The sequence below is a fragment of the Peromyscus californicus genome, unplaced genomic scaffold (assembly GCF_007827085.1).
Source record: "Peromyscus californicus insignis strain IS unplaced genomic scaffold, ASM782708v3 Scaffold_1__1_contigs__length_55948999, whole genome shotgun sequence".
In the NCBI taxonomy this organism is placed as follows: Eukaryota; Metazoa; Chordata; class Mammalia; order Rodentia; family Cricetidae; genus Peromyscus; species Peromyscus californicus.
The window spans coordinates 37538874-37565815 of NW_026294492.1; the positions used below are offsets into that span (position 1 = coordinate 37538874).

Genomic DNA, 26942 nt, shown 5'->3' on the forward strand with positions numbered 1-26942 from the left:
TGGAGAAGCTGGGTCCTGAGAGGTCCAGACAGCTTAGCATCCCGCCTCTGGGAAGCCATTCCCTACTCTGGCTCCTTGGCGATCCCGCAAGGTGGGCGTAGGGAGTTGGAGTGGTCAGTGAATTCCTTATATGTGAGGCTCCACCCATCATGCACATCGTGCACTGTGAGATTGTTCTGTAAGGAAGGCATTCTCCAACCGCCCCCTGGGAATCCTGCCTGCCCAAACCATTGGCCTGACTGCCCTGGGCAGACCTCAGGGGAGTGGCCAGAGCTTGCCTTTGCCGAGCCCGAGGTGGGAATCCAGGTTCTGCACCTTCCAGAAGGTGCGGCCGGGTAGATATAAATATGCCTGGTGTTTCGCCCCACGGGGATAACGGATGAGTTCTGTGGCATGATTTAGGTCGTTCCCTCTCTTGGTCTCCACGAGGCAGTTGCATTGGCTGCGTTGCTAGGTAACCAGCATGACAGGGGGAAAAAAAGAAGCCGGCTGCTCCTACTGCTGGGTCCTCAGACGGCTCCTTAAATAGCAGTGTTTTTTGGTCTGCGTGGGGGTGGGGTGGGAAGGGGTGGGTGGATTGGGGAGGGTCAGGACTAGAGAATCTGGTGTTTCCAGAATATGCAAAGGTCGGCACAGCCTAAGGAAAGCTGAGGAGAAGCCTGAGGCTTGCTGGGGTGTGTGGGTCGAGGGACAGTGGTGAGGGACTTAGTGTGGCATTCCCAGGAGAGGGGCTCTGAGGAGGTGGGGCCGGCAGGCCTCTGGCTGCTTTCTGGACTGAGTACTCCCAGTAGGCCCGTCACTTTCTGGCCCTTTCTTGTGGTTGCCCTGTCCTCTTGTGTTGTTAGAATGATTTGGGCGTTTGTCCCCCTAGCTGCCCTGCTTTCTGTGACCTCCCTTGAGGTCTCATCGGGCTCCACCACCCCAGCCCGGTACTGTGAGCCCAGTACAGGCCCTGGATGAAGATACCTACAATTAGCCTCATTGGTCTATTTTCTGTTACTTATAATAAGACAACCGAGGCGGAGGAATTTATAATGAAAAGAAGCTTATTTGCCTCATAGTTTTGGAACTCCAGGACAGGGTGCCAACACTGGCTGGGTTCTGGTGAGGACCTCAAGGTGGATGACGTCACAGGAGTATGTGCAAGTGGAGAAATTGTAGGGCCAGACAGGAAGCCAGATGGGAAAGAGCAGGCCGTGTTCACTTTATACCAATCCCTTGCAAGAACTAATTATGAGAAAGATGTCCAGTCCTTTTAGGGTACACACAATGACCTAACCAGGTCCCACTAGACCCTCTCTCTTCATGTTCTACTGCTCGAGGCTATAACCACTCTGAGGTTCAAGCTCCAGCACATGGATTCTTGGAGAACTGCTCAACGTAGCCCAGTCAGAGCCCAAGGAAATCTGTAAGACTGGGTGGAAGAAAGTTCTTCCATAGATGGTGGGGACCGGAGAGGTGAGCTGGGGGCGGGGGAGCCACACATTCCAGTCATAGCCTACTGCAGGCAGATGAGCCTGCCAGAACCCTCTTTTCCTTAGTGGCACCCCCAGAGTTGCTAGGGAAGAGGAAGGCTAGGTTAAAGTGAGGAGTTCAGCCCACAGTGGGACCCAGAACTGGTAATGGTCCAGCTCACACGCATATACCTGAGGGTCACAGGTAGGAGCTTCCATGACAGGAAAGTAACTGTTGAGTTTCCCTCAGAAAGTGCTGGGCTCAGAAAGCAGAAGTTTCCAGACTACACACACACACACACACACACACACACACACACACACACACACACACACCCTTCCATCTCTCCAGCAAACCAGCTTCCTCTGGCCCAGGTCATCACCACAGAGGCCACACAGGGTAGTGTTTAAGCGTTAGGCCCAGGCAGTGTTCAAATCCTTGCTTTGTCATTTACGGGCTACGGGGCTCTGAACCAGCCTCTCCCTTCTCTCAGCTGTAAAGCTGTCTGTCTGGTAGGAATGTTATGACAATCCGACACTCTCGCCGAGGAGTTCGCAGACTTTCTGTAAAGGGTCGGGCAGTAGTCAGGTTCGACTGACTATTAATAGCCAGTCTCTCTCAGCCATTCCACCAAGGTGGTATCATGCAGCAGCCACAGATAGTATATAAACGCACAGGCGTGACTGAGTTCCAGTTGGACCCTATTTACAAAAACAGGCAGTAGGCTAGATTCAGCCCGCAGGTTCTTTCGGCAGCCCCTGACTTAGAAAAAATAAAAGTGCCTGGCACATGGTGAGATCTGGAGTATTCTCTGTCATTCCTCTTGGTATAGGTGACGCGCCTCTCTGGGCCTGGATGTCCTTCCCTTCTGGCCCTTCTCCGCCTATCCTCGGCAAATCCTGGTTGAGTCCTGGAGCCCTGTGGGGCCTCCGCTTCCTGTCTGGAGGGTCTCTCTGGCCCTCCCACCTCCTCACCTTCTTCCCAGCCTTTGTACAGCTGTCCAGTCCTGTCACAGCTTAGAGGGGCCCTGTCTGTTTCTCAGATCTCTATGGTTCTGATCTGAATTCTTTTTGGAAAGTTTCTGTTTGTTATCATGTTAACTGTTAACTGTTCTCCAGAGGGTGAGGTTCATCATGGTCTCCATCTCAGAGGGGGGCTCGCCGCCGGCAGTGACTATCACCCGGGCTCCCTTCCTGGTTCCTAGAAGGAAGAAAGGGGTACAGAGCAAGCACTGTTGGGGGAACTACCCCTGAGGGCGTAGGGCACCCCCGAGTATGGGGAGCTAGTGTGGCCAGTGCTTGTGTTCCCTCCTCTCTCTTCTGCAGTCGGCCTACGCCGTGTCCCTGCTGCGTGAGTGCATGAAGTTGCAGCCCTCGGATCCCACGGTGCCCCTGATGGCTGCCAAGGTCTGCATCGGGTCCCTGCACTGGGTGAGTGAGCTGCGGGGGGGGGGGGGGGGGGAGCTCCAGCAAGTGGGAACGAGGTGGGGGGGTGTGAGTAGAAGAAAGGGTCCCATTTGTGTGTAGGGACGGGAGGAGAGTCTCTGAGGACCCCCCCAACTTTGATCTTGACAGCATAGCCCTTTGAAATGTGATCCCCAGAGAGTCAGACAGGTGGAAAGTCCTAAGGGGAGTTGGCAAGTCCTCAGAGTTACCTAGACCAGCCTGTTGGAAAAGAGGCTGCAGATGAGTGCATAGTTAATAGAGGAAGGGGCGGGGGGTCGATCTCAACCCTAGCCTGAGACAAAACAAAGATGGCTTCCTTGCTATCCCTTCTTGGTTCTTATTGCACCCCTCGACCTCTTTCCTGGTCCTACCGTCTGCTCCCCACTCTCTCCGGGGGCGGCTTTTAGGAGACTGTAGCTCCAAGGGTACTTCTCAGCTGGTGGTCTTTGCTGGAGGGTCATGAAGGTGCCCCCCAAAAGATCAGTGAGGAAACAGAATCTGGAGCCCCGAGCCCCAGGATTTTGATGAGCTCAGACCCAGGGCATTGGACCCTGGGGAGTACAACACTAATATTATCTCTAACCGGTAACTCTATCCAGATCATCTTCACTGTCTTTGGCCCCAGTCAGCTTCCCGATGTCAGGGAGAGCCCCTTTTCTATGCTCTGAGTGACACAGAACAAGTTCCTCATCCCTCTCACTTGTCATCTTATACCCCACACATCCTTTCCAAGAGGCTTCGTAGCCCCCATTCCTTCCTCTGCATTCTAGATCCGAAGTAAGCACCCACTCTTTCGTAGGTGGCATGCAGCTGCAGGCTGCAAACTACAGGCTGCCGAGTCCCGGGCCAAACCCTTGCAGCAAAGAGGACTGGAGGTGCTGTTACCCAACCCCCAGTCAGACTTCCTCTTATTCCAGGACTTCTGAGAGGAAACCTTGGGCTCATCCCTTCGTGGCAGCCCAAAATACCCATGTCTCTGGGAGCAGGGCTGGGGAGGGCATATGTGCTCCCCCGAGCTGCCAGCTCCAAGGAGCTGTGAGTCCACCCAGCCAATGGCGCCCTTGCCAGGAAGCCCTAAATTTAGGTCTTCCCACCGTGGAGGAGCTGTTTCCCTCCGCAGCATAATTACAGTGATTATGTGCATTCAGATTACATGGTAATAAAATTAGGATCAAATCAGTCCAAATTGAAATCAGATGAGTTAGGAGCAAAGGAATCAATGACAACATAAATAGAAAAGCCCAGAAGGAAACTTAAACACGCAGACTTGTCATCAGAAAAGGGAGAAAGGCCGTCTGTTACTGGGGGGTCAGAGTTTGGTGGGGGGGGGTCAGACACAGGAGGGAGCAAGGCTCTGCAGGTGAGTAGGGATGGGGGCGAGCTGCTGGGGACTTGGATGCCTCCCCTGGGCCCCTGCCCCTCTTTTTCCCCTAAAATTAGTTTTCCTTTGTTTTATTTTAAGTGACAGTGTTTTCCCTGATTGTCTGTGCACCATGCGTGTGTAATGCCCACAAAGACCAGAAGAGGGCGCCGGATCTTCTGGGACTGGAGTTACAGAGGGTTGTGAGCAACCTTGTAGGCTCTGGGAATCTATCTAATGGAGGCCCACTAGAAGAGCGGCCAGTGCTCTTACCCACTGAGCCGCCTTACCAGTCCTGCTCTTGGACCTCTTAGAGTCCTGTTTGTACTTACCTTGGGCGTGGATTGAACTGGGGTATGAACTGGGGTATGAACTGGGGTATGATCCTCTGTGCTTCTCCAGGACAGAGCTGTGTCTTTTCCTGAGGCCAGGGGGTGATGCCGGCCAGTACCTGTGCCCCTTCCCTCCAGGAACTCTGTCCTTCATTATGAACTTTGCCTAGTATGGGCTTTGTGTCTGGTTAAGTGCCTCCTCCTCCTCGTCTTTTGCCTTGCACTCTGGCCACAAGGCAAATTTGGGGCGGAGATAGAAAAGAAGATGTAGATATTTTCTTGGATCCCTCCAAACCCAGTTATTTAAAACTGATTTAATTTAAAAAGTTGGAACCCCTTCAGGAGGTGTAGAGGACCACACAGACAGCAGAAGAGGTGAAATCAGACGCAGGTAAGCTCCCGTGCAAAGGCCTGTAATACCTCTCACAGGCTTCATATCCCTGAGGGAGCAGCATGGGTGCAGGAAAGAGCGTAGGCTGTGGAGAACAGATAGGGTTCAAGCCCTTCAGTCTACCTTACTCACTAGCTTGTGTGACTTGGAGGGAGTGACTCGCTCTCTCTGTGCCTCAGTTTCCTTGTCTATAATCTGGTGACTGGCATGCCCACTAGTAGGGTGGCTGTGAGCCTTAGGAGATGGTGTGTGTCTGCATGGCACTTTGCAGGCATGTGACAAATGGTTGTCATTATTCTTTTTAGCACCTTCAGAATAGTAATCACTTAGAAAGGACATGCCTTTGCTTTCGACTTTGAAGCCCGGGAAGATGGGTTGTTGACGGAGCAGGGAAGAACACCCACTCTTCTGCCACCATCTTGCAGAAGTTAAAAAGTGCCCATTACACCCCGAGGAAAAAATAAAAGCAGATTTTCCACAAAGTAGCTCCAGTCCTACAGGAAGGGACTCAGGAGAAGCTGGAGGTCTTTAAACAGAGCCCTGCAGTCTCAGAATGGAACTCTCCCCGGTCCCTGGGAAGAGAGAAAGCGGGTGGTGAATCTGAGGCGGGATCCTCTTTGCTCAGTGCAGGTGAATGAGGCTGCCCGGGGACGGAAGGCAGCCCTGAGCCCCAGCCAGTGCGCCAGCTCAGCCGAGTCTGCTGCGCAGGGACCAAATTAGGAAAGCCTCGGAGACCCAGGAACTTGGGAAGGCACAGAGTGTTTCCGTACTTACAAAGAGCAAGACCAAACCACCGAAGGGGCACCCTATGCGGCGCATCGTTCTTTCCAAGTATCAGGGTTGAGAAAACTGAGAAAGTGCAGAGGGGCAGCTATGAAGCCCTCAGACCTGCCCGGGCTGGGGTCACAGTTCTACATTTGCTGAGTGGCTGACCGTGGGGTGGGGATGTCACACAAGCTCCCTGTTCCTCATAATCTCCTGCCATGGTGCTATGACATGGCGGTCAGGCCCCAGGCTGTTCAGAAGCACAGAGGCAGGGAGGACCTTCCCTAGGTGGCCATGGCAAGGTCACCTGGCTGCTCCGAATTTGGGCGTTAGAGACAGTGGCATAGTGGGGTGGGGAGGAGACCGCACTGGGAACCCCTCATCGAGATGCATTTTGGTGAGAAAGAGGACCTCGTGCCACGATCTTGAGCTGGTGGCAGAGACAGCATCGTCCCGGAGGCCACAGGAGGAAGTGTCTGGAGTCTGGACCCGAGGTCCCCAGCAGGAGGAGGCTGGCAAGGGTTACTTGGTAGAAATGGTGTTGGGCGGTTGAGAGATGGAAACTGTTTTCAGATCATGTGCCAAAGACTCAGTGGGTTGTGGAATAGAACTCTTGGAAGAAAAAAAAAAAGACCGTAAGAGAAGGGTGGAAAATACTCTGATTTGTTGTCCTCCACGCAAAGGGTGAGTGTCTAGTGGGTGGTCTTTGGTGGCAAATGTGTCCTCGGCCTCAGATGGGGTTGGAGAGCATATGTACCTGCGCAGCGGACTGGGCAGGTCTGCCGGGTGCTGGCTTGTCCTGTGTCATTGAGGCTTTTCTGGGATGAACTGCCAGGCCCGGAGACAAAAGGCAGGCTGTATTAGCGTCCTTTTTTTGGATTCCGAAGGTCCTTTGATGCTGCTTGCAAATTTTTCAGCACAATGATGTGTGGTTAATATATACATATGCACACATATATGCGTAGTAATTGTGGCCTCTGTACATATTACATGTACTCACTGCTATTCATCTTTGACAATTATTAGTCAAGCACACCAAGCATTCACATCACATCAGTCCTCCCAGCAGCCCTCTGAGGGTGACACCGTTGTCCCCATTTTACAGAAGAAGGAACTGAGGCCTGCAAGTTAACCTCAGAGGAGTGGAGCCCAAGCAGTGTGCTCAGCACTGTCCTTGTCCCCGAGCTGCCCCTGCCTCTGCGAAGAGACCTGACCTGGGAGTCAGGGGCTGTTTTGGAACCTGGTTGGGCTCCTAGCCCTTCAGAGCTGAATTCTAAGGCTTTCAGATTGCCACACCTGCTTTAGATGAGGAGAGATTGTGTGCCTAGGAAAATGTTTTGTTTTTATTCGGTTTTCACTCTGGCCATGACAGCATTCTCCCCATTTGCTAGCTAAGGCACCCATGTCTATTAATACCATGTGTAATTATTGTATTGTACATTAACTTACTTGGAATTAATACTATTTTTCCTGTATAATTACCGCAGTAAATCCACATGCAGAAGGGTTGCTTTGTGGGTGGCAACAGATCTCAAAATAGTGTTGGCCCTGTAGGGAACATGGTACATTCAGGAGTCTCGTTCTTCGCACAGTGGGTGCTCCGCTCCTTCAGGTTTGGGGTGGGGGTGTTGTTTGTTTTCTTTTTTGCACATGGCTCATCATGGCTGTGTCCAAACTGGGGACTCAGCCCATTCAGTTCTCCGTGACCTCTGTCTCGGGCAATTCTACTACCCACCAGGGAGATGCTTTACCTGGGCACCCTCCCCAGCTGTGGCCAGCAGTCAGAGCTACCCTACTCCTGCCGAGGGAACCAGCTTAAGTCAGGATATGAGGAGGGTCGGGCCCTGCTAGAAGCCAACGTGAGTGTGACTCTCGCCCCCATTGGTCCACCTGTGTGGTTCTCTAGCTGGACGGGATACCTGCACTAGGAACATGGTTGTCTGTCTGGCAGTGTGGAAGTGGGGTGTGAGTGGGAGGGAGATGTTGAAGCAGCCCTGGGAGCTGACATATCCTGGGTGACACATAGACGTCTTGCTGTGCTTTCCACAGAGCAGGTTAGGGGCATGTGGGAAAGAGTTGGTGGAGACACATGAGAATGGATACAGCCTTAGCCCCAGCCCTGCACCCCAGCCAGCCTCATGGCTAGGGGTGCCACAAAGTGTCCATAAATCCCCGCTCATGTGCCTTCTCCTTGGGTCCCATGTTGTGTATGATGTGTGCTCACGTGGCCAGTGCCAGCTGGGCCTTTTCCAACTGGACCAGTCCCTCTGCTCCCAGGACAAAAACAGCCTAAGGCCTTTTTCCCTTCAATGTTCAAGCTCACTGGCTTCCTGCTCAGGAAGGGAGGGAGCGAGCTCCAGACTAGCCTGTGTGGCAGCCTGCCTACTCTGCAGGGCCGGCCATGTTCAACAAGGCACATGTTCCCAAGGCCCAGCCAGCCCTGGCTCCCCTCTGTCTGCTGAGCGGGTCCTCCCTACAGAGACCACATGAGGAGGGAGCCACACATTCTGGCCTGTTTTGAGTTCATACTCTCAGCACAGCAGACTTTGGGAGCTGGCTCTCCCAGGCAGGGAGTGTCTGTCTGTCTGTCTGTCTCTTTGGAAGAGCTGGCACCTGTGACCTTGAGTACTGGCTCCTTGGAGGGGACATAGCTCCAGGGAGGTACTTCCTGGTATAGCAAACAGCTGGCTCTTCTGCTCAGTAGTTGTATGGCCTGGAGAAGTCACGTTGCCCACAGTTCCAGCGTAAGGAATTGTTCTGTTTATTATACTTGGGGCTGACACTGTCCCAGGTTGGTGACTCTGTTCCCTGTCCTGCTCAGGACAGCAAAGGCCACCCCAGTGACCACTGCCTTTCCTCTTTCCAGCTGGAAGAGGCGGAACACTTTGCCATGGTGGTGATCAGCCTTGGAGAGGAAGCAGGAGAGTTCCTGCCTAAAGCCTACCTGGCCCTGGGTCTCACCTACAGCCTGCAGGCCACTGATGGTGAGTGCCAGGTCCCAGGAGAACAGGCCTGTGGACGAGGCCTCGGGATTCCCAGCTGCCTCCGAGGGGTCTCATTCCACTCGTGATCCCTCCTTGCTACTTTCCACTGACAGAAGCACTCCTCTGGGACATGTGCATGCATATACACACCCCACCACACACACACACACACACACACACACACACACACACATACACACACACACACACACACACACACACACACACACACACATATACCCCTCAGTTCCCAGAGTTGCTCAGACACCTACCCACCAATGGGCCATTCCTCTTCATGGACCCAGGTCTGTCACCACGTAGGTCCCGCCCAGCCCACACTGCCCTCTGTGGTCCTCCGGGTACCTCCTATCTGCAGTGCTGTCAGCCCTCCACCCCACTGTGGCTTTCCTTCTACTTCTCATGGGCCTTTGTCCTCAGCTCTGCAGCAATCCTCTGGGGTCTTTGAAGTCCCTTCCCAAACATTACACAGTACCAAACACCTAGGGGAGTTTCCTATGGCTCTCATCCCTCCTGGCCCAGGCCTGGTGTTCTGTTCTCGGCCCTTCTAGTTCAGCCCAGGGCCTCCCCATTGGACGGGCAGACACCGGCTTTTGTGTCCTTGAAGTCTGGAAGAGAGGGAGCGATGACCCCCACCCAGACTTTGCCCGTGCCCCCTAGTGCCAGCCCCTGTGTGTAGGCTCCAGGGACCCTGGAAGCCATAACAGGACCATCTCGTATCGGCTGTCTTCTGCTCCTCACACCCAAAGGCATGGCATCTTCAGGCACTGTCCCTTAGTCACAGCAGTCTTCTGTGTCTTGGACCCTGTCACGGGACCTTGGGGTTTGCAAACCGGGCCCTGCTAGGCTCCTTCCTGCTAGGTTCCTGTGCCCTGGGGATGGACTAGGGAGATGCTTGCACCTCTTCAGTGACCCCGATCCATCATGTCTCCTGCAGCCACCCTGAAGTCCAAGCAAGATGAGTTGCACCGCAAGGCCCTGCAGACACTTGAGCGGTGAGGAGACGCCCGCCTAATCTTTTGCTTCCTCACGTGCAGAGCGGTAAAATGGAGGGTCCCACAGTGAGGTTTCACCCTCTGAGATGGGTGTCTCCGTCGTCCCTTTTATGGATAAGGAGACCACAGGCCAGCCGGTCACCCAGCAGGCAGAAGGGGGTTATTGGGGTGTCCGGTGACCTTGCCCTCAGTGCTGGGCACTGGGGAGCCCTGTGTTCAGCTCGGAACTGGGTTACTACAGCTGCCAGGCCCAGCCCTTGCTCCTGGGGCTCTCAGGCTCCCACTGGTACTGTGATGCTGGACAGAAAGCAGGAAAAGCAGTCTGTACATCAATGGGTCTCAACATGTAGGTCATGACCTCTCTGGGAGTCGCATACCAGATACCCTACATATCGGATATTTATATTACGATTCATAACAGTAGCAAAATTACAGTTATGAAGTAGCAACGAAATCTTTTTATGGTTGGGGGGTCAGCACAACGTGAGGAACTGTAGTAAAGGGTCTCCGCATCAGGAAGGTTGAGAACCACTGCTCCACGGTGTCCTGCAGGTAGCAGGGCCTCGGGAGTGCTGTCGGTGTCCTCTAGCCTGACCACACCAGAGCTGTAGGAACTTCCCACCCCCAGCTTCACAGAGAGTTCCTGGAGTCAGGGAGGGAGGAAGGCATTGAAGCTCCTTCATCAGACCTGCCTTGCTACTCCCTCCCCCGGTCTGACCCACCGTGTGTCCCCGTCCCCCACACTGAAGTGGCAGAGGGTTGTTACTGGGGAGGACCTGGCTAGGACTCCTTGCACCAGTGTGATTGGAGCATATGACACACCAGCCTCCCTCTGGGTCAGGTTGTTCCCCAACCAAAAAAGCAAGATATTCCAGCCCTGGGACTCCCCCACCTCTCCCCGCCAGTGTTACGTTCCTGGGACTTCTTGCTCAGATGGGCAGTTCAGAGGCCCTGCATCCTCCTCGGGGCAGTATGAGTGTCCTTTAGTAGGAAAGCCGTAGTCAGACTAACCAATGTCCACAGAGAAACAGCCAGGCTGCCATTCACAGATGTCACACTCTCTTTTCCCTGCCCTACCATTCCTTTGAGATCTGTCACCTCGGTGATGTCCTACCTCAGCTTGTGCCAGCCCTCCATGAGCTACTGTCCTCTACCATGAGCTGCCTGGGGACCTCTGCCCGAGCCATCCCCTGCCATCTGAGGGGAGGGGGGCTGGCATGATCTCCCACCATATTGCCCACCGCACCCAGCACACCACTGACAGTAACTGACTTTCGGCTCTCTCTCCCCTACAGAGCCCAGGCACTGGCACCCGATGACCCCCAGATTATCTTCTATGTTGCCCTGCAGCTTGCCCTCGTCCGACAGGTGTGTTCCTAATCCTCAGATCTGTGTGACTGTCTGTCCCTCGGTACCCTTGTCTTTGATGTGAGCATCTTTGTGTGAGGGGTCCAGTGAGGATTCGGTCAGTGTGGTTACACCTCAGCCCACTTATGATGGGCACACAGAAAGGGTTATTCAGTGCCCTGACTTTCCTTAGAATACGGCAGTCTCCTGAGAAATGGGTAAGTGACCACAGCATCATTTGTTTGTGTCCTGGCCTTACCCTCGACATGGGCAAAGTGTGATTGGCACATGGGGCTATTTCTGGATGGGTTCTGTGTGACCCCAAAGCTTTCTCCTGACCCCAAAGACCCCACTGCAGGCTCCTGACCTCAGGGGTTCAGTAGGTAAGCTACCTTTGCCCTACCAAAACCATCACCACCATGGCCACCAGCAGCTCTCCGGGTAGAACCACCTTTCCCCCAGTGATCTGTGAGGTCAGTGTCAGGGGACCCCAAGTTCATAAGCACTCCCCTAAACCATGCCTTTCAGAGTCTCCTTTGATCTTATGCACCCTGAAGCCCTCAGGCTATACTCTGGGTATCTGTGGTGGCCTTGACTCAGTGCCTGCTGATTCTGATACACCCTGACTGTTTGGGGACTGTAGGTGGCCTGAGGCCCCAGGACAGCTCCGGGGAAGCCTCATAGGCTCTGTCTACAGCCTGGCATGGTGGTGCACACCTGCAGTCCTGATACTTAGAAGGCTAGGGCAGAATTCTTGAGTTTGAGGCTAGCCTAGGCTACAGAGTGAGCTCCAGGTCAGCTTGGGACACACTGCAAGATGCTGTCTCAAGAAACTGAGCAAAAGAGAAAAAAAGAGACCCCCATTCGTGCTCGGACAAGAGAGGGTAGCTGCTTCGTTCGTTTCCTCTTCAACATCCCGTGCAGGGACCACACGGCCTCATTTCACGCCTTGACCCCAAGTTCACCCTGCCCCAGCTGAGAGGCGCCTGGCCCATTTGGAGACAGGGCCCCAGGTACCTGGATCCCTGCCAGGAGGCTGGTCTGGTGATCACCCCTGACCTTGGAGCAGCTCGCTAGCTGTCTCCTCTGACTCAGGAGCAGTGGGGCTCCTCTTCCTCCCTCCTCACCCTCCCCTGGAGCCCACATGTTCTTGACTTCCCACTGCCCCGTAGTCCCACCACCGAAAGCCCTTCCTCCTGCCTTCCACCTGGACTCTTAGCAGTGTTTGTCCAGCCTGACTTGTCGGTCTGAATCCGCCATCTCCACCTCCACCTCCGAGTCCTTCTGTCTCAGCTGCTTTCTACCCAGCGGTCCCCCCACGTCACTGCTCCTGCTTTCTGCCCCTCCTCTCCCTTCCTCTCACACCACCTCCTCCTCTGTGACTCATTCATCCCTCCCCCACCTCCACTATTTACCCACGATCCTGACTCCCAGGCCCTGCTCACTGAATGCCTCTCCTCTAGGAACATCACTCAGCTTCTGGGAACAGACGGAAAGGTACCTGAGACGGCTCTATTTTTAGCCCCCTGTAAAGGAACCTGGTGCTTTTTTTTTTTTTTTTTTTTTTTTTTTTTTTTGCCAATTACGTTAATGATAAACCTTCGGTGATGCATTTTTTTTTTTTTTTTTTTTTTTTTGGGTTTTTCGAGACAGGGTTTCTCTGTGACATTTTTTAATCTCTTCAATTATTCACCCGTCTTTGATGAATGGTGCCCATCTTCCAAAAATGATGTTTGTTAGGCCAGTGAGGTCTGGTGCTGTTTTCTTGTGGACACCACATCTAGAGAGTCCCAGAAGGTTGAGGGCCTTGAGTGGACTCATAAGGTAGTAATCCTTACCTGTTTAAGTATCTGTGACTTTCTGCCTAGAGCATGGTTTGCTGCCCTGAGCTGTGATATCGGGGGTTTGGATACCCCTCCCAGGATATTGGAGTCTGTTTTGGTGAGGCACGGGGCAAGACCAGCCTTGGAGAGTCACATATGCTAAGGTGGTAGCCACACCGATCTTATTAGCTACTTCTTCACACTTTCCTTGACCTACACACAATTCTGGGCTTGACACTTAGCGGCCAGAAGGAGACCATGTGCTGGGCCTGGCACTCTGGGAATGCAAAGCACCATAGGGAACACAAGAGGTTGGTGTCTCAGGTATGCTAAGGAGCAAGACTCTTAAAGGCTCTACGCACTGGTCAGTGGTAGAGCACGTACTTAGCGTATGAAAGGCCCTGGGTATAGTCTCTGGCACTGCATTAAAAAAATATTTTTTGGACTAAGGAGTCCTGATGTGGACAGTCACCAAAACAAATGCAGCTGCCCTGAGCACATACCCTTGAACTAGGAGGAAGAATCCTACAGTTTTTGTTGTGGGGTCTCGGGAAGCTGAAGTGGGGAAGAGAGGCTTTGGGAACGCCACTGAGCTGGGGTGCTGCAGGATGTGTCTCATACCCGAGCCTTGGAGCAACCACAGGAGCCTGACCACATCCTTCTATAGAGGAAATGCAGACCAGAGAGGTGTGTCTACCTGGCCGTAGGTACCAGCAGAGCAGTGGAAGAGCTGGGGTGCACTTTTGGCTCTGTGAGGGTGTGAATAGGAGGGGTGTCTCTCCATCATCTACATACCCCACTGTGGCGTGCATGAAGAGAGTAACAGAAGAGCCTGTGCGCTGGGCTCGTAGATGGTGTATTGTCCAAATAGGCCATCCTAGCCCTCCTCTCCCATGCCTGGTGCTGTGTCTCTCCCGGTCCCCTCTGGTTGTGCAGTCACAGTCTCCACACACACACGAGAGGCAGGGGGCTGAGAGGAAGGCAGGGGATGGATGGGCATTTCCACAGAAGTAGGGCCTTGCGATGAGGGTGCCATTTACTGAGACAGCAGGGAGAACACGCCTCATGCATTCTGGGCAACCGAGCTGAGTGAATGCCAGAAGTCTGAGGATGGAGATGATGGGCTGGACATTACTGTAATGTGCACTCTGAACCTGCAGCTTAAGGAGAGTTGACCTACGTCGGTGGTTCTCAACCTGTGGGTCACGACCCCCCATAGGGGTCACATGTTAGACATCCTGCATAGCAGATATTTTACATCACGATTCATAACAGTAGCAAACTTACAGTTATGAAGTAGCAACAAAAATGATTTTATGGTTGGGGCAGGGGGGGGGTCACCACAACATGAGGAACTGTATTAAAGGGTCATAGCGTTAGGAAGGTTGAGAGCCGCCAGCCTACACTGAGCTCCTCACTCATCCAGTGTGGCATTAGCAGACTGTGTGGGTTTAGCCTGTGCTAATCAGCACTGAAACACCAACCTCTCAGGATAGGGATGCTTGAGCAGACAAAGGGTTAGAAGGTAAGTGAGCGTGTCCAGGTGTACATACCCTACCAGTTTAACCCATCTCAGGTAAGCCGTATGCCTGATGTGTAGGACATGGAATTCCGAGAAGCATGGGCTCCCAGGCTGCTGTGGATATTGCTCTGTATAAATAACATGCTGATTGGCCAGTAGCCAGGCAGGAAGTATAGGCGGGACAAGCAGAGAAGAGGATTCTGGGAACAGGAAGGCTGAGGCAGGAGACGCTGCCAGCTACTGCCATAAGTATCAACATGTAAGATACTGGTAAGCCACGAGCCATGTGGCAAGGTATAGATTTATAGAAATGGGTTAATTTAAGATGTAAAAACTAGATAGCTAGAAGCCTGAGCCATTAGGCCAAACAGTTTAAATACTATAAGAGTTTGTGTGTTTATTTTATAAGTGGCCTGTGGGACTGCCGGGGCTTGGCAGGAGCTAGAGAGAAACTCTCCAGCTCCACCATATGCCTGATGTGTAGGACATGGAATTCCGAGAGGCAGGGGCTCCCAGGCACAAGAGACCCAGACCTTTCAAATTCACAAGTAAGGTGTTGCTTTCTCTAACACCCCAATAGTACCCCCCAAAGAGCATGCTCTTTGGGTTCAAATAGCAGGGCGCAGGGGGCTGGGAACAAGAGGCGGTCTTGCTGGAGAAGGAGGAGGTAGTGAAGGGGGATGCAGGACCACCTGGCAGGTCACACTGGACAGTGAAGGACGACCCAGCCTCCTTTGAAGGAGCGTGTTAACACTAGTGACGACCATAATTTCTTTCACTTTTTAATACTTGTGGAAACTCCCCAGCCTCTGCCAAGCGCTCGCAGGCCAGGCCATGTGAGGAGAGTTTACTGAGCTTACTGACCTATGTGGCCGAGCAGGGGGTGGGTGGAGGTACTCAGGTAGGATGGGGAGCAGCATCCAGGGTGACCTATTAATCCATCCTGAGCCGTGTTGTACCCCATGCAACTTCTTCAACAGAGGAGACTATCTGATTTTTCCCAGGCCCAGTGAGGAGCAAGGGTTTGGCAAGACGACAGGGCCAGGGGTGGATTGTCTTCCTTGCCTGTCTGCAGGATTCTCAGAGCAGTGGGAGCCTGCCTCCCTACCCCACCCCCACATTCAGCACTGGGAAGGGAGGCAAACCCAAGCCGTGAACGCTGGGGCTCTGTGTGGCAGCAGGTCTGCCGCACCTGAAGGAAAGGCTTTGCTTTACCCTGGAACCACCCGTGGTAGCTTCTCAGACCTCTACAACTGGCTTCATCCTCCTTATCTAAGCTGACTAGAGAACCACACTTAATTATTAAGTTGAAAAAACACAATGTAGTACAAAAACCAAGCCTCACCTCTTGCTGGGCTCCACACTGCCCACATTGGAGGACACACCTTCCTTTCTGCCGTTCATCTCTGCTGCCCCTCCCCGCTGCCTTTGGCCACACCGCACCACCTCCCTAGAGCACCCCTTCTTCCCTGCCTTCCCCCTGGGTGGGACTCTGACCCATTGACAAGGCCCTGGGAAGGGGTTTCCACATGTGGCAGGCAGCCTGTCCAGGCTCCCAACTCCTCCCCTTCAAAATGCTTGCCTTCGTCTCCCCAAACCCCTTGCCAGGCTGCCTGATGGGAAATGTTGTATGAACACCCTGGTTGCCACCGGCCCAGGCTCCCTCGAGTTGAGCTGAGCCATGGCTGGGATCTGAGTCGTAGGTGAGGTCCCTACACTGACGGGCTCTCTTGGCAGATCTCCAGCGCCATGGAGCATCTTCAGGAGGCCTTGACGGTGTGCAGAGATGATGCCAACGCCCTCCACTTGCTAGTACTGCTCTTCTCTGCCCAGAAGCATTACCAGCATGCCCTGGATGTCATCAACATGGCCATCACCGAGTACCCTGAGAATTTCAAGTGAGTCTCCTGGGTTCACTGCTGGGGGGAGGGCTGGCTTGGTTATTACATAGTTGCCTGGGCACACCTCAGTTTGGCATATTTTAGCCAGTACACGGAGAATAAGTGCCCATTGCTTAGACACTTCCTGGGTAGAGGGACAAGGTGGTATAGGAATGACAAGGGGCTGTGGCAGTATGCACAGGATGCTTGGTGGGGATTAATGAGCCCATAGTGCTCCTGGCCCCCCCCTTAGAGGCTGTGGGCCCAGAGGGGAGAAACTGCTGGATTGTATAAATGCAATGCTTCTCACTCAGCCCTCCAGTGCAGAGGGTACCACTTGGTAAGGCATGAGACGTAATCATGGCCCTGACACTGCTCGCCAAGGATGAAATTCTAAAACTAACTGGGAGGACAAAGGAGCCATCCTAACTGCATCCTTTACTGGAAGCTGGGGAAATCATTATCTTCCTCCAGGGTGGCCCTGACCCTGCATGTTTACTACACTAGTCACGTGCCCTGCGGGGTTCTTAGAGCAGGGTTCACATGCACTGGGACAGGGCAGCAGCTGCAGGTGGAGCAGGAGTCGGTCTCCTTCCCCTACCCACCACGGAGGACCTATTGCCATCAGACCAGGACATCAGACCTAGCCAAGGCAAAAGCTGAATCATGGCTCTGTGAAGGGATCCAGGGGGAGGTCATGATTTGATGACTCCTGCTTCTCCTTGCCCCGACTGTCTGCTGTCTGAAGTCTAAACCACCCCAGCTTGGTGGATCCTATCTGGTCCTCCCATACATACCGCACTGTCCCGCCCCAGTGGGTCCCAGCTGTTCACACACAGCCAGGTATAAGTAAAGTGTGTGTCCACTTTGGTAATCCATCCATGTACTGAGGAATAGCCCTGATTCTGAGCCTTGCTCCAGCCTTGGAGAAGTGATTATTCATTTTATAAGACACACCGTTCAGGAATTATAAAACACAGATAAATCAGGTGTGGACAGTAGGAATCCCAAGTATAATGCAGCAGGACCAGGTGGTAGTGTTTTTATTTTATTTATTTTTAATTTTAAAAAGTGACATTTATATGGGGTGGTACACACATGCAGTGGCACCTGTGTGGAGGTCAGAGGATAACTTGAGGTCGTTAGTTCTCACCTTGTATCTTGTGAGTCCTGGGGATAGAACTCGGGTCTGCAGGCTTGGCGGCGAGTACCTTCACCCACTCAGACGTCTTCCCAGCCTTATGACTTTTGTACGTAGTAAAAATCCAGAAAAGAGGAGGCCTGTCCTCTTCACAGTGTTACCTTGCTTTTTCCAAGCTCCATCCTTACGGGCCTGGCAGGTCCTGACTGGCTGCTGCTGGCACGTGTGCCATTGTGTGTGTTCTCTACATGCTTGCACGTCTCTGTGTGTGCCTGTGCGTGCCTGTGTATTTACTCTATCCGTTGGGCTAAGTGGGAAAAGAAATGCTCAAAGAAAAAAAAAGCTTGGAGCCCCAGGGTTGGAAGAGAAGGAACCCCCCGCCCACTGCCAGGGCTGGGCACTGAAGAGAAAAGGTGCCACAAGGGCCATTGTGCTAAAAGTTGTTTTAGCCCCAACTCCTTTCCAAATGAGCTCTTCCATGGAAACCCAGACGTGGAACAGGGAGGAGCAGGGCTACTCCTTTCCACTCCTGGGTCTCCCACTTTGCTCCTCAACATCTCTTCACGGCTTCACAGCTCTGGCCTTCTAGCCCCGTGCACCTCCCTGACCTGCTGTGGAAGGCTAATGCCCTTGCTGAAAGTCTAATTGAACCCCAAGCAGTGTGAGGTGTACTGGGGTATTGTGAGAGCTATTCCTTTGCTTCCCTGGACCACCCCAGGAAGATGCTTCCTCCCAGTGGCTTTCTTCCCGCCTTCCTGTTCCCAGTGGCTTCCTCCCCATCTTCCTGCTCTGAGGATGCTTGGGCAGCCCCCTCCCTCCCATGTGATGTGAGTGAGCCCCACTGCTCTATGAGGCCGCACTCTCCACACCTTCCTTTGCCCTCACCTAGGTGTGCCCTGTTCCCCTGAGTGTCCTTACAGCAGGACAGAGAGGTTTTGAGCTCACACCACATCTACCCTCACCCCTTCAGCCCTATGGGTGTACATGAATGAGAACTTTTCCTACTTGCAGGCAGGGAGCTAGCTTTCTGCAGGTTCTTAGATGGGCCAAGACCCCAGAGAGGTAGTGGGGTGTAGACTGTGCTGTTTGCCATCATGCAGCCTCACTGTGCCCACTCCCTGGTGCTTCTTCCAAGCCCTGTGCACATGTTTGTGTGGAGCAGCCTGGAAAATAGTCTCTGCTTCTGCAGGCAGAGCCTTAAGGGGGCAGCCTATGCCGTGGGAACTGCTCTCCTTCAGAGACATCACACTGCTTCGAGGGACAGCGGGAACTCTAGGGTGTGAGACCCTGCACGTTTATTCCTTGTCCTACAGAGTGTTCTGCAGAGTAGCGGGGAATGAGTGTATTCTACCCTGAAGAGAAGCCCCCACACACACACTCAGTCTGCTCAGTTAGGAAGGGTCAGATGAGGTGGAGAAGTCATTCTTTATCATGAGCCCCTCAGTTCCCAGACTCGGGAGCTCTGCTTTGATCTGATCTGGCCCTAGAAGGCTACAAAACTAACCAGAAGAGGAATTCATGGGATTCAGGCCACGGGAGTGTGAGAAAATAAATCTGTATTATAGAAAAAAAATTATGCATATACATCCCCAGTTCTATTGAGTGACTATGTCCCTTTGCAAATAAGTCAATACTATTCCCCACAGATGAAACCCTGGAGTACAAAAACCCATGGATTAGCAGGAAATGTCATTGAGTCCATTACGGGTCAGGGATCACTGAAAAATGTCATTGCTCTTCGATTGACTGTGCGTCCTGCTTCTCCAGCTGCTCTCTGAGCTGGGAACAAGCCATGTGTGGCTCCAGCTGTTGCTAGCAGTTAATTAAACAACCAGTCCAGTAAATATCACTCAGCAAAACAGCAGACCGTACCTCCTTGGCCTGACCTCATTGTCCTGATCGAAGTCTATTCTTAGGGGATACTTAAGGCCCATGATATAGGTTGTCTCCCACCGAGCAACTTACAGCCATTATCCTGGTGGCCAGGCCTTCTAGAGGCTTATCCTGTCTGCAAAGTCATCAGTGTTGCAGACTCAAGAACTGTCCCCCAGGGGAAGAAAGCCAGGAGGTCTGTGTGGGGGTACCGGCTTTGCCACTGCTTGGGAGTGGACCCCCATCTTATAAGTTTATCCCAGTATGAGATCCAGTTAGGTCACGGCCCTGGAATTACTTCTGTTACTTACCCATGCCAACCACAGCAACTTGTACCTCCTTAAAAAAAAAAAAAATCTACCCCGCCTCCTCTGCTTCTGAAGTGTACTGTGAGACACACTAAAGAAGGTCATGGGCTGATGGACAACTGTCTCTAAGGTCGGAGTGTGGAGGGAATGCCACAAGCAGTCTCATTGACACCTGGAACTGAATGTGTGCAGTGAGCCAGGAGCTGAAGGAAGGGGATACGGGTGAGGCTGAGCCAAGTAGTGACGCAGCTCTGGGGACCAAGGCAAAGCTTTATGGAGAGGTCACTGTTCCCCCACGGGCACCAGGCACCATGTAGGCACACAGAGCAGAACCCAGCTTTTGTGGAGAGATCACTGATCCCACACAGGCACCGTCTAGGCGTGCAGAATAGAATCCAGCTTTTGTGGAGTCCGTTGTAGAGAGATCGCTGATCCCACACAGGCACCATCTAGGCATGCGAAGCAGAACCCAGCTTTTGTTGGAGTCCATTGTAGGGATCGCTGTTCCCACACAGGCTCCAGGCACCATCTAGGCCCACAAACCCAGTCTTCATGGAGTCTAGCTTCTGAAAACCCTTCTGACTCAGAGATTAGGAAGCAAAATGGAGGGGCCCTTGAGTTCCATGCTGTAGGATGGCCTTTGGGTAGTGCGGCTCAGGTTTAAAAAGGGAGAAACGTGATAAAGCAGAGACGATGCCTCCTTGGGGACAGTGTGAACCTGGTATGATGGGAACCAGATACCCCTAGCAGCTTCCTGAAATCCCATGGGCTTCCGACTAAGCCCGAGACACATGTGCCAGCTGGCCAGGAGGCCCAAGGCCAGGAGGACCACAGGCTTCCTGTGGGGAATGTGAGAATTTGGATCAGGTCCAGAGTTGTCTTTGCTGGTCCTTCCTTCTCATGGAAGAGGCAGCTGGGGAGCCTGACCAGGAGGGACAGGGATACGGGCCGGAGAGGAATGGATCGCTGAAGAGCATACTTCCTTGAAGCCATGAGCCCTGTCAGGCGATGGTTTTAGGTAACACATTCCTTCAGCTTTAGTCAGGCCCTTGTAGTGAAGGTCACCATAGAAACCAAACAAAGTTCCTAGGCTGATGATGGGAGCTTTCCAATAACGAAGCTGTCAGTCATGTCCCCTGCCCAGCCCTGGCAGCCTGCCAGGCTGACTTTGAGGGCCCAGGGCATACCAAAAGTGACTCGGGAGTAAATGTGTTCTCTCCCCTGCTCCACAGTGGGCAGGGCTACCCACCCTTATCCGCCAGAATAGCCATTCCTGAGAGCCCCTGCTGGCCCAGCCCCTAGTCCCAGGAGACTTGGGAAGTCCTGAGGGAAGGTGTGTTGGAGCCCCAGAGGCACTTGCCAGGGTAGGAACCATATAGCCCTCTCTACAAGCTCCTGCTCGCCCCAGATAAACAAATGCAGTACTGCAGCCATCTGCCCCGGGAAACCAGGGCTGTTTTGGAAAATGTTTGAGGTGAAATAACTAGGTATTAACTGGGGCCAGACTGTAGCTAGATCCAGTGGAGGCTAAAGTTGAACCTCCAGGGCATTTCCCTGAGCCACCTGGCCCCCTTCCCCTATTTTTCAGGTTGCGTGTGACATATTTCTGGAGGTGCAATCCACCAAGCAGAAGGGATCCAGAGTCCTGGGACTCCTGCTAGCATTTCTGCCTTAAACCCAGTGTGTTTATTTGATTGTTCTTATTAAGGACTTGTGGCACATCAAAAGGATGCTTAAAATACCAACACTCACGGAGGGGGGTTGGAATCAAAGGTATTAACACAAACATAGTTTATCACTTTGCTGGGTTCATTAAACATGCTTGGCTGCCACAGTGCGTGGGGACAGCAGCCAGGACTCGCCGGCCATGTGGCCGAGGAAGTGCTAAAGCCAGGCATAATCACTGGCACCGTGGGATCCTTCTCAAAGGTCAGCTCCTCCTCGGCTGAGCTGGGTTGACATTCAGCATTTCCCCTCCTCGCCTATCCCGTGAGCACCTCTGGTCTCGCCCTGTGTGACTTGAGAGGTCTCTGTCCACAAGAGCAGGGCTGGCCTGCCTCTTTAATGGGAGGTCATAGAGTCAGCACACTGGACGGGGATGATAGATAAAAAGACTACAGCTGTATATACCAGGTCAGAACCTGCCCTTGTCCTACCTAAGATCTCCTCAGACAGTCTACCTGGAATGGCAAGGCCCTGTGTTCTGTGCTTTATGTTCAAGTCTGGCGAGGTCACTGGGAGTTTGTCTGGAGGTGGCCTGTGGTGGAAGGAAGTTGAGGTTGGGAGACCGGGCTGGTGGAGTCAAGCCAGCAGTCCGCACTACACACGGATGGGAATTGCCCGTTCAGAGCACGGTGTGCCAGATCCACGGGCTGGGGCTCCTCACTGGTGGAGCAGAAACTCGGAAGGACAGGAGCTACTCCAGGAAGCTGAGACTTTGGGGCCGCTGCTTTTTAAAGAGTCGGATCGAGTTCAATTCATTAAGAGGTGCAGGATCATTGTGAGCCTTCAAGGATTAGGGAACAGGGGTCACAGTAATCCTCCGCACCAGGGAAAAATCATTAGCTTTGGGGTTAAGGACTGCTAAAAAGAATCCCTTGAGTGTTAAAGATTAGTCTGGGGAAAAGTAATAAAACCGGGACTAGAGATGGCCCCTCCTCCTTCCAGGGAGGCCAGTCTTGTTAGAGTCCCTGTACACATCACACTGTCAAAGAGCATGTGGGTGGGTAATCGGTCCTTTGCCCCTGTGGCTTTCCCAAAGCAGTGGAATTTAGAGGATCTAGGGAGCCCTGCATTGCTTAGCATGACCCTGGCATCCTAAACAAGGTCTGGGCCTACCTGTAAGAGCCAGATGATCACAGGCTGAAGCAGGACAAGAGGACTGGGTGGTGCTGTGGGTGGGGAGTCCACGTCCCTCCCCCCCCCCCCCCCGTCTCTGTGCCCTTCCTGTCATCCTGTCACAAGATGGGGGCCCCTGTGCTTCCTCCAGACCTTTATTCCTGCTTTTGCCCTCCTGGCTACCCTCCTGACCTCTCTGGCGTCCAAATTACCTAGTCCCTGGAGACTCCTCCGTTCTTAGTTTTTGAATTTCAGAGCCAAGCTACCCCCCTGAAGACTTGCTGCTGACCTTTCCTCATTGTGTTATTTGAGTTTGAAATTCCCTCTGTGGCAGAGACTGTGGCCTCTCCTCTGTCTACTGCCCCAGTGGAGGGTGGAGGATGGGTGCAGGCCGGACGCTTGGACATCTCAGGAGACCCCCTGACTGGCAGGACAGGGGACTTGAGGGACGGGAGAAAGTGAAGGGAGGAAACAGGGCATCTCACAGCCCTGCTCCTGCCTAGTTGTTCTGGGTGGACTCTTTGCTGGTGGTGTTTTTAGTAAAATGAGATCTCACGTAGCCCAGGCTGGCTTTGGACTGCTGATCCTCCTGCCTCTACCTCCTGAGTGGTTGGATTATAGCCATGCACCACCACTCACCATGACTTGACCTTCTAACTCTCACATGAAGAAGTTAATGGCAAGGTTAGATAATATATCAAGCAAGATTAAATACCTGGTGAGGGGCCGAGGAGGGATTAGAACCTATGCCAGCAATAGCTAGACACTATGACATGCTGGAAACCCGTGGGGGCCTCACCATTCTTGCATCTCCCTGTTCCCCTCCCAGCAGCCCTAGGAATGGTAGGAACTGTCGCCGTTTCTGTTTTACACGTGAGGACGCCGATGAGGCTCTGAATCCGTGTCTTACCTCAGGCTCCATGGCTAGGGGCAGGGATACCAGAGTCATCAGAGTCAGCTAAGCTTTCTGCGTCTGAGCTGGGGAAGCCAGGGAACCCTCCACGTGCATTCCGTGCTGTGTGCAGGCTCTGGCCTGAGGAGTTAGACTTTACAGGGGTATGGCCACCTCGCTCAAGAGAATAGCCTGCTTGTTCACTCAATTATATGTTTTCTATAAAAATAGAAGTCTTCATTAATGCGGCGCAGCAGGCCCAGCTAGAATTACTAATTACTGTCCTTTAAAGAGATAATGTTCCCTTCCTTACACTCGCCACACCTGCTGCCACCCTTCAAGGAGCCAGGGAGAGCAAGAAAAGCCTCCCAAGATCCCAAGAGCACAGCGGGGACCAGTGGGGCCAGGGAGAATGGAACGTTCTGGAAGCTTCCCTGAAGCCTTGCTTCCTTCAAATTGCTCGGGCCCTGGGGACATCCACAGCTTTCTAGGCCTTGAGGAATCCTTCCGACTCAACTACATTCTTCTGTGCTTTGGCACAGGTTTCTTAGTTGGGTATGAAGGAAAAACTCCGGAAGATAAGAGCTTGGCCCCAGCCTAGGCAAACCCAGGCCTGGCAGGAAGACAGGTCTGAGGGCAACTGGGAATCGTTCTCAAGGGGAACCGTGCGCGGGCCCTGGAGAGCTTAGGTCATGCAATCTCTGCCTCGCAGCCGCATCGGCTCATCGGAGAGGCTGGGGCACTCGTAGAGAACCCAAAATGAGCCGGAAAGGATGAAGTATCCCCGAATCCCATTTGGCAGGAAGTGATCCCCTAACTCATCACGGTACACAAGGTGAACAGTTAAGATGTGTGTGAGGGAGCCCAAGCCTGGGACATGCTCAAGAGAGCAGAACTAGACAGTGGGCTTCTAGAAGTCTGCACTCTAGCTCCCTGCTAGGACCAGATGTTTGCAAGAGGGTTATCCCAACTGAGGAGGATGCTTTCCCATTCATCTCAGAGGCTAGAGAACTTCCTGAACAGGCCAGGAAGCTAAGGCACTTTCCAGAGCCTTCAGAGGCAGCTGGCCTAGAAATGTCTTCTGTGTTTCATATGGTTTCAGCTTCAAAGCAGGGGCCTGCCCTGAACATCAGGCAGGATGAGCTGTGGACAGCTGTGTGCCTCCCTGGGGCTTCTCAGCTGCTGCTGCCAGCTCATCAGGGCTCAGCCTCAGGGGGAGTGTGTGAGTAGGTGATTTCCCTCCTGTTTGACAGGTATGGAACCTGTGACATGCTCAACAGAGGTGGGACTTTGGTTCAAGTTTCTGTCTCCCAGGCCGGTATTGACGGTGCAGTTTAAAGACAATAATGTCATCAAAGATGACCATCCCTCTCCTAGAATAGCTTTTGTTGGGGTGTCCAGTAGATTCTGGTATTCCAGTCTTACGGACATGTTTCAGTTATACATTTTTACCTTTGACCCAAGAGAGGAAGACCCTACCAACACACCCAGTCAGAAAGAGCCAGACCCCCACACGGCACACCTAGAACCCACACATCTAGAACCCACACATTGCACCTAGAACCCACACGGCACACCTAGGGCATGTGGCTCCTCCTCAGAGCCTGTCCTGTGAGGTCAGACCCTGTTTGTGAGCAGCTTGGAGTGGTGGTGTGTTGCCTGCCTGGTGTTGTGTGTCTCTCCCACACTGCAGCCCTAAGAACTCAAGTGACCAGACTCCCGTGCCGAGCACACACTGCATTATGCTAAGTACCCACCCAGGAACTGGGGAAGTGAGGCACACTGCCCCTGAGGGACGTGAGCAAGCTGGTGAAACTCCTTGGCCAGGTGGACACAAACAGATGGGAACGCAAAGATAAATGGTTACTTTCCCACATACCCCGGCACTGGCCACACACTTGTTCCTGGAATATCCGGCTAAAAATACCTCATATGAACTTATCTTCATTAAAACTTTTAAGCAAGAGAGACATGACGTGTAATTAAGTGCCAACTGAACACACAGCCACCTAGGGGCTTCTTGAAAGAGGACCTGGGCCTTGGAATTTTTTCCTAAAGTCTTATCATTACTTACTCAAAGATACCTATCTGGCATCTGATGGGCCTGAAGATGAGGGAGAGCCAGCCTTGTTCAATCTGCCCTACCTGTCCCCCAGAAACTCCCCTGGGAGCACAGGGTTCTGATGAGGCCGTGGCCATAACTCCAGCCAGCCTCAATGGCATGCCAAGGGCTCTGTCTTAATAGCTGGGCAGGGAACAAATGTGTGCATTTTCTGGGCTAGATACAAATGTCTTAGAAGAAATGGATCCAAGTTTTTTACAGACCTGGGTTTGTGGATTGCTGAGTTAGAGACAGGCCAACAGTGTGCACTTCCAGACACTGTGAAGTCTTACACTGGCAAGGGGTGTAGTCAGCCTATGGTGGTTTGAAAAAAAATGGCCCCCAAAGGGAGTAGCACCATTAGGGGGTGTGGCCTTGTCGGAGTGGGTGTGGTCTTGTTGTCGGAAGTGTGTCACTGTGGAGGTGGACTTTGAGGTCTGATATATGCTCAAGGTACCACCCAGTATCTGAGTTCACTTCCTGTTGCCCTTGGGTCAAGATGTAGAATTCTCCAATACCTTGTCTACCTGTACACTGCCATACTCCCAGCCACCATGTCCCACCATGATAATAATGGACTAAACCTCTGAACTGTAAGCTGCTGCCTCAATTCAATATTTTCCTTTGTAAGAGTTGCCATGGTCATGGTGTCTCTTCACAGCAGTAGAACCCCTGACTGAGCCACAGCCCCGTGGAGATACTGAAAGAGCTGGAGGGTGACATCTGTGCAGGATTTGGCCAGATGTGACAGGGGGAAGGGTGAGCCCCAGCAGAGGCCACAATGTGAAACAAAGTGGGAAAAGGTGTCAAGGAGCTGCTGACCCCAGTGTCCTCAGGCCAAGGTCACAGGGGGAGAGGAAGAATGTGAGCTGGAGTCCAAACTGGAAGGCCTTGAGGCCACACTGAGGCATGTGTGCTGATGGTGTGGACACCAGGCAGGACAAGTTCTGTCAAAAGAGCCCTCTGGCAGTGTCCAACTACCCGCCCAGGAAGACTCCTCGGGAGCTAATCTGGAGCCTCGGGACCCTCAGCCTGAGGCTCACACCCAAGGGTGATGGTTGGAGCTCTTGCCCAACCTGGAGAGGATGTGGTTGGGTTGAGAAATTTCACTCCAGGTCACTCATGCAAGTGGAATGTCAGGCACCAGGGGGACACGTCCTGTGTCGATAGAGAATGTCCATCAAGCTCAGCTTTCTCTATCCCAGGCACATGGTACCTCTGGCCTCTTCCAGGGACCCATCCTAGCTCTGACACCGGGACTTTGGTGTGACTCAGTGGCAGCCATGGGAAGGGGGATCTGGCCAAGAGGGCTGTCTGTGGAGAGTCCCGGAAAGCTGGAGGCTGGTCAGCCCTGGTAACTGGTCTAGGACTCTGCTGCTCTGGCTACCTAAGGGAAGATTGGTTTAGACCGACGCCCACCCCCAACACCATTGCTCTAAGTAGTCTTCCTGTCCAGCCCGAGTTCCCTTGCTC

The 26942-nt window shown here is 53.0% G+C and overlaps 1 protein-coding gene across 6 annotated transcripts in view; it reads left to right on the forward strand.

The window, feature by feature from the left end:
- Positions 1 to 26942, forward strand: part of Ttc7a (tetratricopeptide repeat domain 7A) — a 111210-nt gene that overhangs the window by 56303 nt on the left and 27965 nt on the right. For all 6 annotated transcript variants that reach the window (XM_052746503.1, XM_052746504.1, XM_052746505.1 and 3 more), the window contains 5 exons: positions 2781 to 2885; positions 8615 to 8732; positions 9688 to 9745; positions 11041 to 11113; positions 16175 to 16335. In XM_052746503.1, the coding sequence (XP_052602463.1) occupies positions 2781 to 2885; positions 8615 to 8732; positions 9688 to 9745; positions 11041 to 11113; positions 16175 to 16335 (515 nt within the window). The remainder of the gene's footprint in view (positions 1 to 2780; positions 2886 to 8614; positions 8733 to 9687; positions 9746 to 11040; positions 11114 to 16174; positions 16336 to 26942) is intronic.